Raw genomic sequence first — 14,724 nt, forward strand, 5'->3', positions numbered from 1 at the left:
AGAACTAAGAGCTGCTGGGTTGTGGTTATATCTGTATCACATCACCAAAATCTGCTTATAAGTTTCCTTGAGGATCATATATATGTATGAAAAACATGTGCTCTCTAAAAACTATTAATATGATATTGCTTGGCATGATAGCAAGTAGGGATATGGTTAGAGCTATTCATGTATGCCATCTGATGTGATTACAATTGCGGAAGGAGGGAGAGCAGGATAGTGCTTCCTGCCCTCACTTTCTCTTTGCCCTGTCCACAGGCTTCTCACACGTTAAGGACAATTTCCACAGCGGAAGAGTCCGCTTCAAGCGATGAGGTTCTCATGTCTGTGCAGACACAGACAACAAGCGTGCGACAGAGGAGAAGCACGACCTCATTCTTCCCCCTTGCACAATTATAATTACATCCAGGGGAATGCACAAATATAGCCCTTGTTTACCAGTATATGACAAATGTGTTTTGCTATACACACATGCATATGTTATAAATGGAGCGCTTGGCATGCATGTACAGGATCACTATAATAATAATAATAATAATAATTTATTATTTATACCTCACCCATCTGGCTGGGTTTCCCCAGCCATTCTGGGCGGCTTCCAACAAAACACTAAAATACAATAACCTATTAAACATTAAAAGCTTCCCTAAACAGGGCTGCCTTCAGATGTCTTCTAAAAGTTTGGTAGTTATTTTTCTCTTTGACATCTGGTAGGAGGGTGTTCCACAGGAGGGGTGCCATTACCCAGAAGGCCCTCCGCCTGGTTCCCTGTAACTTAGCTTCTTGCAGTGAGGAAACCGCCAGAAGGCCCTCGGTGCTGGACCTCAGTGTCTGGGTAGAACGATGGAGGTGGAGACGCTCCTTCAGATAAATCATTCTTATTTCATATATTAAAGAACATCAAAATACTACAGGACGATCATCTCACTTAGTCTGTCTATGTGATGATTCACAAACAAAGGTTTGATACACATTGCTAACACCTGTTGTTGGGTTTTTTTTGGTAAGGTCAGGTTATGGTTAACAGAGACCATTTCATTTCTAAGCAATTCCCATAGTTTCATTTGCAGTATGGAGATAAGCAGTGCAGTGCAGTGCAGTGCACACATAAAGTACATGAATATACTCTGAGTTTATTCAGGTTACAAGCATAGATCAAGCCTAGTCTTGGGGTAAAAATGGATCTTCTTGGCACACACAGCATGTCACATTCAATGCTATAATAAGCAGGGATGGCAGGTGCTGCCCCTGTTATTTTGCTAGTCATTTTTGTCATATCAAAAAGTGAACTTGCATCTTTTAGACATTCATCTGAAAAAGTAGATAAGGAATTTTCACAAGGTTAAGATTTCCTGTTTGGTTAGAGCCTTAGTTCTGGAGAGCCAGTGTGGTGTAGTGGTTAAGAGCGGTAGTCTCGTAATCTGGGGAACCGGGTTCGCTTCCCGGCTCCTCCACATGCAGCTCCTGGGTGACCTTGGGCCAGTCACACTTCTCTGAAGTCTCTTAGCCTCACTCACCTCACAGAGTGTTTGTTGTGGGGGAGAAAGGAAAGGAGATTGTTAGCCGCTGTGAGACTCCTTAGGGTAGTGATAAAGCGGGATATCAAATCCAAACTCCGCCTCCTCCTTCTTAGTTGGCATCCTAGAATAAGTTCACCTGGTTCTTTGTCCAAAGTGCAGACCAGCTTGATCTTCTACTGTATACGCAGCACTATTTACTGTCATTAGTCTCCTGACCAAAGTGCTACGTAGCTTATCATTGATTCCCATCTAAGTATGATATTGCTTATTGCTCTTGTTTGCTAAGACCACATATTTCATAACAGGCCATTGCTCCCCCCTGCCCCCACTTTTTAGAACTATGATAACCATTTATTCATGACCTGTAAAGTGGTACATATGCTGCTAATAAACAGATCAGAGGAGAGAGTTTGTATAATTGGATCCAGACCTCTGTCTTCCCTCCAGAACCAGTACCAGAGTTACGTATAGCTAAACAAGCTATAGCTTAGGCCCAAAAAAAATTTAAAGGAAAAAACACCTGGATGTACATTTCCAAAATATAAGATAAAAAACAAATAAAATAAAACCTACATACAGCAAGAGTGTTTTGTGTTGTGTAGGCTCCTATGATGTAAGTAATGGGCCCCGCTGCTAGCCTGCTCCCTAATATATTACTGGTTTGGTCATTTCTATATATAGGGTGCCTACATTCTGCATGGACTGGTTCATGGCAACATGTAGCATGCAGCTGCAGACTGCAGTGCAGCACAGTTGAATGTAGGTTAAACTGTTGTACCTGTTACCTAATACTAAAATACACATTTTGTTATGTGCAAATGGCTTTAGATACCTATTAGGTCTATAAATTACCATATAGCATATGTTCAACACAAAAAACAGTGACAATGTGTTGTTGACAAAGGACAACTGGACATATAAAGGGCTCCATTACCTTCAGTGGCTTAGGGCCTCATCAAACCTAAATCAAGCCCTTTCCAGAACAGCTGATGGACAACAGAGCTGGCATATTATTCTGGCTCTTCCACCCCATCTCCTTTCTGCCATTTTGCTCCCTCATTGCTGCGAACCCAGTCTTCTTTGTCCTGCCCCTCCAGCTTCTGCTTTGCCACTGTTAAAGTGGTAACAGCTATGGCGGTGATGTGATAAACCTCTGCACCATTAGGCCAATGGATATTGAAGCTATTGAATACAGTGTTATGAAGACAAATAATCTTGTCACAGTGGAAGATGGCTGGCCCCAGTTTGGGGTAGGAGCTGAAATTTGTCCCAGGATTATGCAAGGTCCTGCTTCCACCCACCTTGACGCACCTGTTGTGCATGTCACCAGGGCTGACATTCCCACGCCTTATGCAAAGATCTCGGAGAAGAGCTGCATACCTCAAGTAAAAGATATAATTTTTGCAGTGAAGAAAATGCTAAATATCTAGTTCTGTGTATGCTGTATGTGGATGTTGTTCTTCTGGAGTTAAAAATAAAAAAGTTCCTTCCTCAGACTGAGGCATGCTAGACTCAGTGGCCCAAAGTTCATGTGCTGTCATGGCTAGAGAGTGTCTTTTAAATGTCTAACTTACTAGAGAGTCTCTTTTCAATTACTAAGTTACTTAGTAATGCAAACCTTCAAAAAAATCTAATACAGTGGTACCTTGGGTTACAGACGCTTTCAGGTTACCTCGGGTTAAGAACTTTACTTCAGGATGAGAACAGAAATCTTGTGGCGGCGGCACAGCAGCAGTGGGAGGCCCCATTAGCTAAAGTGGAAGGACTCCTTTCCTCAGCAAGGCAGGGGAAGCAATAGCAGTGCCATTGCTGCCTCCACTAGCATTTAACTACAGTTAACAAGCCAGGTGAGATGAGAAGAGAAGGAGGTATGGAAGTTGCAGTGGTGGTGGAGGAGGGCACAAGATTACTCTGGCAAGCCAGTGATAGGGACTCAATGGGTTGTGTCTGCTGATGAGACAAGTGAGATGAAAATTACAATCTCCACCCCCTGCAGCAATTGAAATTAATCAGCTGACCCTGATTAATTCCCCACCCACTTGCTGAGGGAAACACATGTGGAAGACTAATTGACCGGCGAGAGAAATGTGGAAAACGATCACTGGGGTTTTTTAGCCATAACCATCACAGACATGACAAAATTCAGTTCATATTCTTTCATGAAACAAGAAATAAGTGATGGCTCAGTACAGAACCCCACAAACATATTAGTATCTCAATTCTGTTTCCTTCCCAAACTTTACCTGAGCTTTTCAGACTCGGGATTATGAAGATAAGAAAAGGGACTTCTGTTGATTTGAGAGTTCTCTATCAAGCCTTTATTGATAAAAACGTGTCCTTTTGTCATATTTTGATGAGCCATATCAACACTCTGATGATTAGAAAATAGGAAAACCATTGAGATACTGGTCATCACAGCACAAACAATATGTTAACATGAGAAGGTTGGGGGGGATCAACAAAGATCCCTGTGGTATCTTAAAGAACTAACAGATTTATTGTGGCATATGGACTAGAGTTCACTTCACTGAATACACGAAGGCTTGTCTTCATTCAGCTGGCAAGGAAAACTGTAAACAGTGGGGCCAAATAGCTTTGAGGTGCAAAAAGCAGTTTTATGTTAATTCCATTTAAAGCTAAAGATAAACAGAGTGATCATTCCTCGGTTGCAGTAAATGTGAATGGCACAACCATTCTGAGCTTTGCTGGATTAATTTAGACTTGTAGCATAGCAGGAGACCATTGTCTCAACTGAAGCCTAAAGAAACAGAATCAAACATGCTGAGAAGTTCTAATTCAACAATTTCAGACTGCAGTCACATTGATAATTTCTCACATTATCACAGACTGTCCTTTTCATATTTTATAACCGTTTGGCCCATAGTGATATTTCAGAGCCCCCCCTTTTTACATTCCCCCCTTTTCCGTCAGTAACCATATATTATGTATATGTGACAAATGATGATAAGACTTCATGCATCTGATGAAGTGGACTCTAGCCAATGAAAGGTACCATCCCTGCTTTTGCAGTAACAGACTGTCGAACCAAAGGTGAGACTGTTCTGTACAGGGGTGCCAACTTGAATGAAATATTGGGTGGGCCAAGGTAAGTCCTGCCCTGCACAATAAATCACATGATGGGGCATACACATACACCATTTGAATGGCTATGCCCATTAACATTGCCCCGCCCTGTTCCTCAAATATTTTATTGGGGAGGCCAAAGGGACCTTGGCCCCTAGAAGTTGACTCCTATGGTTCTGGAAGATCCGCAAACACCTTATTGGTAGTCTAGATAACTAAGTAGGCTACCAAAACTAACTGGGAGTTGTTATGGGAGCAAGCTCATATTTATCTATGTATTCACTTGCTTTAATTTATGCTCATTGGCTCACTTTGATGCTGTGCTTATCTGTGGACCTTGGGATGCTGGGCTGTAGGCCCAGAGAGGGGAGATGCTTTGGACACTGGGCCTCACCCAGTGGCGGAGGAACCCTTTCTGACACCTGGGTCGGAATCCCAAGGGGTGGGACAAACCGCCTGGTGATGCAGGCGTGCCCTCCTCTGCTCTACAGCTGGGGGGAGGCAGCGGGCCATCTTGTCACCCCCCTGGGCAGTGCCTGGGACAGCCCACCCCCTCCCCCCTTCATACACCCCTGGCCTCACCAGCCCGGTGTGCTGGGAGGTTCTAGGTAAACTGATGTATGTTGTTTTGTGCATAAGGGATGTATACATGTTTGCTTTGCTGCTGACGAGCCAGCTCCTTGCTGTGGTGTCCATCCTATATCTGTAAAGGGCTGGGACACCCGGCAGGCTGATTTGCTGTAAGTCCATACCCTTCTTTAATAAAGCAGTAGAACTTAACACTCGGGCGTTTTTGACATCCTTATTTGGTCTCCCTGTACCCACTTACTCCCACAAGCTCACCTTTGGACTAGTGGACCAGGACACTAACACAGCCAACTGCTGGCAGCAGCATAAGAACATGGACAATGATGCACATCAGACTACTTAACATGTTTAAGCAACACTAGCTCAGATGCAGTCATGAATTCGCATCCAATGCCAGCAGTTTCTAGGCTAGGAATCTACACTGTAGTTCTGCACATGCTTACATGGACAGTGGAAGTAAAGCTCACTGAGTTCAATGCGCTTACTTCCAGTTGAGCATGAGTAGGGATGCTCATCAAGTTGCACATTTCACGATAAACAGACAAGTAGCAGCACATGCATTGCTTAAACGTTTGACTTCCAAAACTTTCGGAAACCAAAGCACAGCTTCTGATTGGCTGCAGGAAGCTCCTGCAGCCAATTGGAAGCCGCTGAAGCCCTGTCAGACATTCGGGTTCCAGAGAACGTTTGTAAACCGGAACACTCACTTCAGGGTTTGCGGCGTTTGGGAGCCAAAACGTTTGACTCGCAAGGCGTTTGGGATCCAAGGTACGATTGTACTTTAGATTTGTACTGGTCTGATGATCTCTTTTAATTAGCCAATGAATGTACCGTATTTTTTGCTCTATATGACTCCCTTTTCCCCTCCTAAAAAGTAAGGGGAAACGTGTGTGCGTCTTATGGAGCAAATGCAGGCTGCGCAGCTATCCCAGAAGCCAGAACAGCAAGAGGGATTGCTGCTTTCGCTGCACAGTGATCCCTCTTGCTGTTCTTGCTTCTGAGATGCAGAATGTTTTTTTCCTTGTTTTCCTCCTCCAAAAACTAGGTGCGTCTTGTGGTCTGGTGCATCTTATAGAGCAAAAAATACGGTATATAGAAGATTAAGGAACTGCTTTATTAGCTCTCAAAATAAGTCTCCCAGTTCATCTTAACCTTTTCGTAGACTATCACCAACTCCATAAATATTTCCCTACAGAATGCTGCAGTAGACTTGTCAAGCACTAAAAGTGAGAGGCTGGGGTGGTTCTTACCTCTAGGATCCCATTGAGAATGGCATTCAAGGATGGCTTTATAAGCCCCTTCCCTGCTATCATGAAGAGAGTGTATTGAAAATACCCTGCAGGCCCTGAATGGGTATGAACTGCAGACAGTATTACGTTGTCATGCTGGTAGAGATCGCCATATCTTTCCTTCAACTTTTTCATTACCTAAGGACAGCAATGGTGCAATTACTGCATTTTCTGATTTGGTATGTTTATTAGATTAGTTGAAAAGAAAAGAAAAGAAAAGAAAAGAAAAGAAAAGAAAAGAAGAAGATGATGTACCTGGTATGGAACCTTATAACTTTGACTTACAAAGGATGTGCTCTACCACTGAGGTACCATTCCTGGCAAGTTGGAAAATAATACTCCACAAACCTCATCCAGTGGCATCTTAAAGGCTAACACATTTACAATGGCTTGGGTTTTTTGTGGCAAGATTCTACTTCCTCAGGTTGTTCAGCAAAATTAACCTCAGAATAGTCATTTCAAGAGGTTGTTAAAGGCATTAAAGCACTCCAGGAACAGAAGGCACAGCTAGAAATGGAAAGACTACCTGGGTTTCTTCTGCTGAGCAAAACACACTGGAATAAAATGGAAAACTTGAAATAGATGAGTAAAATATATTGTATTAAAAGAGCTGGAATTATATTATATATTATGAGTTATGAATATATATACCTTCACAAACATTCAAACACTCTGTGACAATAGACAAGGAATGAATCCAAATATATGCCTTTCTTTATATAAGGTCATGATTTTCTGTTGCATTTTCTTCCTCACTCACCACATTTTCTCTTTTTTTCTTACTTCACAAATATACTTCTTTTGATTTAGGATATTTTATAGTGGATGTAAGATCATTGTAGATCTCTCAGCTCTTGGCTTGCAGGAGCTGTTATATTTGCACCTACAATATATACAGTATAGACATCTCAGGGATTGTGGTGGTTAAGACACCATACATTGTTCAAATCGATTGTTGTGCTGCACACACACACACACACACACACACACACACACCATATATTTATGCCCATCACAATTCCATATATAAGGGAGTAGGGGAGAGAGACAATTCTTTGAGGCCAATGATTTTTGGATGATATAAAAACCTAAAAGGAAAAAAGAAAAGAGAGCTACTCTATCTCACCCCTGCCCTACACTTACCTCCAGCCTAAGCCTTTGAGACATCATTCCTATCTCAGCAGTAACATACAACACTCGTTTGCTCCAGTCGTCGGGCTCTGCTATGATGAATGCTCTACAGTACAGTCGTGAGATCATGCCAGCACCAATCTGATCTGGATTCACATAGCCCATCTACAGGGGGACACAACATCTCCTTAGCCACACACAATGTGCAATCCCATACTTATTATTCAGAAGCAAGTCTCCCTGCATTCAATGTTTCCAAGCCATGTCGCTTTTGTACTGTATTTACCCATAATTCCTTTCTTTTCCATTATGGCACTGAGCTATGGGTTTGTTTTAACCCCGCACCCCACCCCCACAAAAAAGTCTTTTTCAACATCGTATTTTCTATCAAAATATAATTTAAATGTTTATTTTGATATATTTCAGCATGCTAAGAACTGCACTGCAACATTTGCAGAAGCGTGAAACCCAGTGCATAGCTAAGAGGTGCAGTTCAGGTCACTTCATTCAGGTCACTTCATTCAGGAATTTGCAACAAATGAATTGCTCCAGCATCCTTGATTAAACAGAGCTTACTCTGGGGCACGAGTGCATGATGCTTTTGTGTACTTGTAATGCCTTGATACGCATTGGGGAAGGCTCTTCTCATTTCTCCTGCCCTGGCTTCTGAAGCAAAGCGTGTTAATAAAGGAAACATAGCAGTTTCTTTCATAGTGCATACACATATAGTAACATACTGTCAGGGACCATGATGAGGAGGGCTGCACTGAGAAAGAATGGTGGGAGCCACCCCCCCACCTCCTCCTCCTCTTCCTGATCCTGAATCTTCTCAGGAGCAGGAAAACAGTATAGATTTGGAACAGTGGTTTGCAGAGGGGCATAGTTCAAAAGGCAGAAGCTGGGAAATACTGGATGGGGAACAGCTAACAGAAGAAACACTAGGAGAGAGAGAGTTAACAGATTCACAGTTTCTGGAGAGTATCCACCCCTCTCCCCCAAAGTCCCAGAAAGCTCAGAAAGGGTCAGAACTGAAAACACAGCGGCTCCAAGTTCAGATTACAAGATGTAGGAGTGACGTAGATTAATAGGGAAAGAGGAGGGAAAGACCTTAATTGGGAGCACTGCCATCCTTCACTGTGTTTATTAAAGAAACTAATTGGTAAGAATTCTCTTTCGTTTGATCTGCTCATTTGTGGCCACGGGGTAGGAAGCCGATTCCCTGAAGCCTGACACATTTTTCTTATCATTATGATGCTTTTGATAATATTTATAATTATAATTATAATTATAATTATAATTATAATTATAATTTGCATCCCGCCCTTCCCTGGATGAGGACATAGACATTTCACTCCTACAAGTATATGGGAATCTGATGCAAACAAACCCCATTACTGTCATCATTATTTCAAGTTATAAGTTGCTTCCCACAAAAGTCTTGATGCAACTTACAAAAAAATAAAAACAAAATCTAGTGACAGGGCATTACTACTGAAAAGGCCAGCCTTCTCTGAGTCCTCCTCTGGGCTACTATATAAAGGCCTTGTAGAGTGTTAAAAAAAAGGAGGAAAAAGCTGAAAGGGGGTGGGAATGGGCTTGTGCTTTCAGAGAAAAAAAGAAAGAAAACTCAGATTGGGTACTTACAAAAGGTATCTCTGCTACAGGGCCGGTACAGTCAGCTCGACCAACACCAATCATGTAGCCAGCTAGAGAAGGTATGAGAATAATACTGCAATTAGAAGCAGAAAAGAACAGGACACTTCTTCCAATGCAGGGGCCCAGGACAAGACAGATGCCACTTGCCACTTAAAAATATATACAGGCACACCTTGGAGAAAGTACAGGTTCAGTTCCAGACCACCGCAATAAAGCGAATATTGCAATAAAGCAAGTCACACAATTTGAGGGGGGGGGGGGTTCCCAGTGCATATAAAAGTTATGTTTAGACTGTACTGCAATCGATTCAGCCAGCATCCACTGACGTCAGGGGTGGGAGAGAAAGCCCTGTCTCCAGCCCTAGTCAGCTCAGCTCCATTTCCGCTGCCAGAAGAGGACCACCAGCAGCAGCAGTGGGGAGGGGTGGGGCTTCCTTGTCCCAGAAGCAGCTGGGCTGCCTGCAGCTACACTTGCATCCTCATAAGGGATCTTCGCTCTGAAGTGAAATACAATAAAAAGAAGTATGCCTGTATCTGAACTAGGCTAGAACCCTTCTCAATGACACCTTTTTTTTTTCTGTGTGGAAGGACGTTTTTGTTTGGTTTAGTGCAGTGGAATGTTCAGCCATGTGATCTTGCACCTCTGATACAGGTGCAGTCCAGACATGATTTACCAGTTTGTTGAAAACAAGGTCTAAATATGAAGGAATATTTGTTCTACTTTTCTGTCGGAAGGACTACCATTGTCAACCAGAGGACTACCATTGTCAATGCCATTTCACCAGATGAGGTGAAAATGGTTACTGAATATAATGTAATCTGGGCACCCCCAGCTATTTGGGGGGCACATCGCCTTCAGGCTGATATGAATTATTTATTTTGATATTCTGATTCCACCTTTCAGGGCAGAAATGCCCTTCCAAAGCAGCTCACTATATGGAAGTAAGTAATTAAGTAAGATACCTCTCTATGCTACAGCAGCAGTTTACAACCAAGTCTAAGCTACAGTAAATCCTTCTCAAGTGTAAAAATCAGTTACACAAACATTAAAATAGAAATGTTCATAATTAGCACAAGAAAAATATAGTAACAATATACAGTCATACCTCGGGATAAATAAGCTTCAGGTTGAGCTCTTTTGGGTTGCGCTCCGCGGCGACCTGGAAGTAGCAGAGTGCGTTACTTCCAGGTTTTGCCACTCGCGCATGCGCAGATGGTCAAAATGATGTCACACACATGCGTGGAAGTGGCAAAACATGACCTGCGCAAGCGCAGACACGCTGTTCTGTCTTACATTCTGTTCGGGATGTGAACAGGGCTCTGGAACAGATCCCATTCGCATCCCGAGGTACCATTGTATAACATATTAAACTGAACACCAGGGTAAAACAGATCAAACCCAGACTGTATTATTTGGTGCAATGGCAACTGTAAAATGCTACTATTGCTCCCTGTTCACATTGGGATAACTCCTTGACTGTGACCAGGCTGAAGGATATTACCTGATTGAGGCATTCTACTCATGGCTAAGGAGAGCACATGAATGGGTGTGGCGTTTGCCCTCCTAGGTGGGTCATAAGGAAGGGGTTAAATGAGTGTGAAGTGATTGGCCAGTGGGAACCCAAGGGGGGGAGTTGAGAGTTGGGAGCTGGAGAAGGAAGAGGGAGGATAAGTCTGTGGGTTGGTCGAGTTGTGTTGTGAGAGAGTGAGAGAAACTGATAGGAGGAGTCAGATAGACAGTTGGGATAATCAGTTAGAAGTTATTAAGAAAGGTATAAGCCAGTACAGAAACTAAGATTAAGAAATTGACAAGAAAAATTATCTGAAACCATAAACTTGTTAAGGCTTATAAAATAAACTTGTTTATTTGATTTAATGTTAACAACTGTCTGGACTCTGTGTGTACCCGAGAGAACCGGGTTGGTGGCAGCAGGAAAGCAATCACAGTGGTGTCACAGGGATCAATAGACCGTCGTCCAGGGACCCTGTGTGATCGCCACAATGGGGTATTTGCCAAACAGTCTTTTTCCGTACAGTGCAAACATCTGAAGGAAACAGTCACACAATCTGGAACATTATTAGAGATTTCATTAAGTTTTTCTTTAAGGGGCCACAAGACCTTCATTGTTTTTGCTACAAAATATTAACAGAGCAACACTTCTGGAAAATCTTTAACTTTGAGGGAGAATACACATGACCCGCAACCCCAGAGTCAGCCATGACTGGACCTAATAGTCAGGGGTCCCTTTACCTTTACCTTACACAAGGAAGGTAACTGATGGATAAATATCAGCCACTGCACATCTGCTATGTGCTACAATACATAAAAGTAGTTCTATTTCCATATCAGCACACCACAAAGTAGAAGAAAAGCTTGTGCAAAATAAATCAATTTGCATTGGAATACTAGAAGAGAGTGTTAATGATTGTCGGAATGGATTAAGGCAACTTTGTACACACAATGTTGCTCAGAATCTTTCTTCAGAATGCTGCCATTCACCACCAAATCTCTTAGGTACCACAATATAGATATTACAAGACATTAAGTAATTGTTGTTACCCTTTTTCTCACTGAAGAAATAGTGGACAACGAACAGTGTCACAAGAACCACTATCACCAGCACCACAAAGACAGTGATGACAATTGCCAGCCGTGAGAGAGTTGTCTTAGGCTTTTTCATTCTGAAAACAACACCTATAAAAAGAGAAGTACAGGTAACTGGTAAAATAGAAAAAGTAAAAATCCTGAATGATGTATCACTTCACAACTTTGACTATTGCCTACATTGTGTGTACAGAACCTGAAGAAACAGCTAGTTCTCTTGAACTGAAAAAACAACAGCAAAACATCCTTACCTTATTGTTAATAGTTGACTGAAATCAAGGACGAATTATTCTGGAAATTTGGATCTTCCTTGCTAAACGGTGCAGCCTTTGGATCTTCTTTTCTGATCACACCTTTACAGACACCTCAAAATTTCTCAAGCTGTGAAAGAAACATATTAAAACAAAATGACAACTTTGTGAGACTTTTGTAAGGGTATGAAATGTATGTGCAAGTTACTTATGGGCCTCGCCACCATGCACATTATGTCAATGCTCGCATATTTATATATATATGGCCAGCTATCAAAAATTACATACTTGGTGCTGTTTCCTTGATAAGGTGCACTGCATTAGCTAAAAGCAAGAGATCGCTAACACATGATCAGCTTTCATCTAGCCCTTGAACTTTCTGGCATTTATTGCATTTAGGTTGCGAAGTTCAGCGATCAACAGATACAGATTATTCTTTGGCCTTTTCAAAAGCAAATCAGGCACAGCACTGATTTTTATCAGGTCACTGATTTTTCACAACCTTTGTTTCTTACTCCTGGCCCCAGCTTCTTAAAATGTCCAATAGCCAGAGACAACTTTCTCCTTGTTGTGGATTAAAGTGGCAGCATTAAGGCAGTGTATGGGAATGTAAGAAGGGGGTAAAGGCAGGTGCTAGTGACTGGGGGGAGAAATGCAGGGAAGTTGTGGACAAGAAAAGTCAAGAAGAAGTGACCAGGCCAAAGTGGGGAAACTATAGAAAGCCCACAAGGGGAGTTGATCTCACAGACTTCACAGGTAATGGAGGCAGAACAAATTGGGAGGAGACTGATATGCATATGGCTTATAGCCTTCTCCCAAATGAAAACAGGTTCGGAATATTGCATCAAGCAGCCACTTTGTTAATTATAAAGACGATCCAAGGAGAAATCATTGCAAAGATAAGATTAGGCTAAGCAGCCTCGTTGCTATCTCTAAGGCTAAACTTTGTTCATTAAGGTCTTAATCTGAACTGCTTTGCAACTATACACATTGTTGTTGTTGTTTAGTCGTTTAGTCATGTCCGACTCTTCGTGACCCCATGGACCAGAGAACGCCAGGCACCTCTGTCCTCCACTGCCTCCCGCACATTATATACACATTATACACACTATACACATTATTTCAGTAATAACCTTTATGGTACTGGTCACAGCCTGATTGCTGGCTCTGTCTTTGTATTATTAGCTGAGTTTCAGCAAGCCTTTTTTATCATTAGCTTTGCTTTGGGACAGGGGAATGGAAATGTGACCCAAGGGCAGGGCCGGATTTAGGTTTGATGAGGCCCTAAACTACTGAAGGTAAGCTGTCCTTTGTCAACAACACATTGTCACTTTTGTGTGTGTTGAACATATGCTATATGGTAATTTATGGACCTAATAAGTATCTAAAGCCATTTGCACATAACAGAATATGTATTTTATCAAAGTAATTGTTGAACTGAAATACAATTAAGAAGAAGTATATTAATAGTGAGATACAATTAAGAAGAAGTAAAATAATTATAAATAAATTATGTATTGCATGAAATCAATCAGTAGGCATAAGATTCATACCCTTAGTCCATGCCATAGCTGTCAACTATGGGAAAGGGAAATTCCCTTATTCCGAATAGGATTCCTCGCAAGAAAAGGGAAAAGTTGACAGCTATGGTCTATGCTGCCTGATCATCAGTCTACAAGCTCTCTTTAATATTAGATAACAGGTACAACAGCTTGACCTACATTCAACTGTGCTGCACTGCAGTCTGCAGCTGCATGCTACATGGTGTCATGCAACCAGTCCATGCAGAATGTAGGCACCCTATATATAGAAATGAGCAAACCAGTGATATTTTAGGGAGCAGGCTAGAAGGCGGGGCCCATTACTTACATCATAGGAGTCTACACAACACAAAACACTCTTGCTATATGTAGGTTTTATTTTATTTCTTTTTTATCTTATATTTTGGAAATGTACATCCAGTTTTTCCCCCTTTAATTTTTTTGGGGGCCCCCAAGAGAGTGGGGCTCTAAGCTATAGCTTGTTTAGCTTATACGTAAATCTGGCACTGCCGCAGGTTGCTCTGCCTAAATTCAGCTGCATTGAGGGAGCCCTGTGGGAGAGGAAGAGGGAGATCTGAAATGGATGGAGTGGGGGAGGCCAGAAAGCAATCTGCAAACCATCAGTTAAGACCTCTGGCTAGAGGTCCCTTCTGCAACAGCATGCTGGGCCGGGAGGAAGGAGTGAAAGAAAGTGTGAGAGTAATGAGGATAACCTGATTCACTCTTTATTTTGAAGCAATTTAACACACCCTGCTCCTGAACCAGTGCTCGGATTGGAAGTAGATATATGTCCATGTATCTTTGGTCACATCCATGCCATATATTAAAAGTGCAAGGCTTTCCCCCGAAGAATCCTGGGAACTGCAGTGTGTAACTGCCACAAATCTACCATTCCCAGCTACCCTTAACAAACCACAGTTCTTGGGATTCTTTGCAGGAAGTCATTAACTTGAAATGTTCTTTAAACGCATGGTGTGGGCATGAGTCTGCACACAGCCCAACTACTTGCAGTTTATGAGGCGTTTCAAGGGTTTTCTTTCTCTTCTTTTATAGCAGGGAT

General features: G+C 42.2%; 1 protein-coding gene and 1 long non-coding RNA gene across 2 annotated transcripts in view; both read right to left on the reverse strand.

Annotated features, from left to right (window-relative positions):
- Positions 1-14,724, reverse strand: part of LOC309370888 — a 238,162-nt gene that overhangs the window by 72,557 nt on the left and 150,881 nt on the right. The gene's annotated exons all lie outside the window — the stretch shown is intronic.
- The window catches only part of ASAH2 (N-acylsphingosine amidohydrolase 2), a 39,601-nt gene that overhangs the window by 20,585 nt on the left and 4,292 nt on the right, over positions 1-14,724 (reverse strand). Inside the window, exons 2-7 of the mRNA XM_081912968.1 lie at positions 12,124-12,253; positions 11,828-11,962; positions 9,257-9,318; positions 7,625-7,777; positions 6,443-6,619; positions 3,764-3,891 (exon numbers count right to left, since the gene is read on the reverse strand). Coding sequence (XP_081769094.1) covers positions 3,764-3,891; positions 6,443-6,619; positions 7,625-7,777; positions 9,257-9,318; positions 11,828-11,948 — 641 coding nt within the window. The 5' untranslated portion in view covers positions 11,949-11,962; positions 12,124-12,253. The remainder of the gene's footprint in view (positions 1-3,763; positions 3,892-6,442; positions 6,620-7,624; positions 7,778-9,256; positions 9,319-11,827; positions 11,963-12,123; positions 12,254-14,724) is intronic.

The sequence above is a fragment of the Podarcis melisellensis genome, assembly GCF_964234715.1.
Source record: "Podarcis melisellensis genome assembly, chromosome: 5".
Classification (NCBI taxonomy): Eukaryota; Metazoa; Chordata; class Lepidosauria; order Squamata; family Lacertidae; genus Podarcis; species Podarcis melisellensis.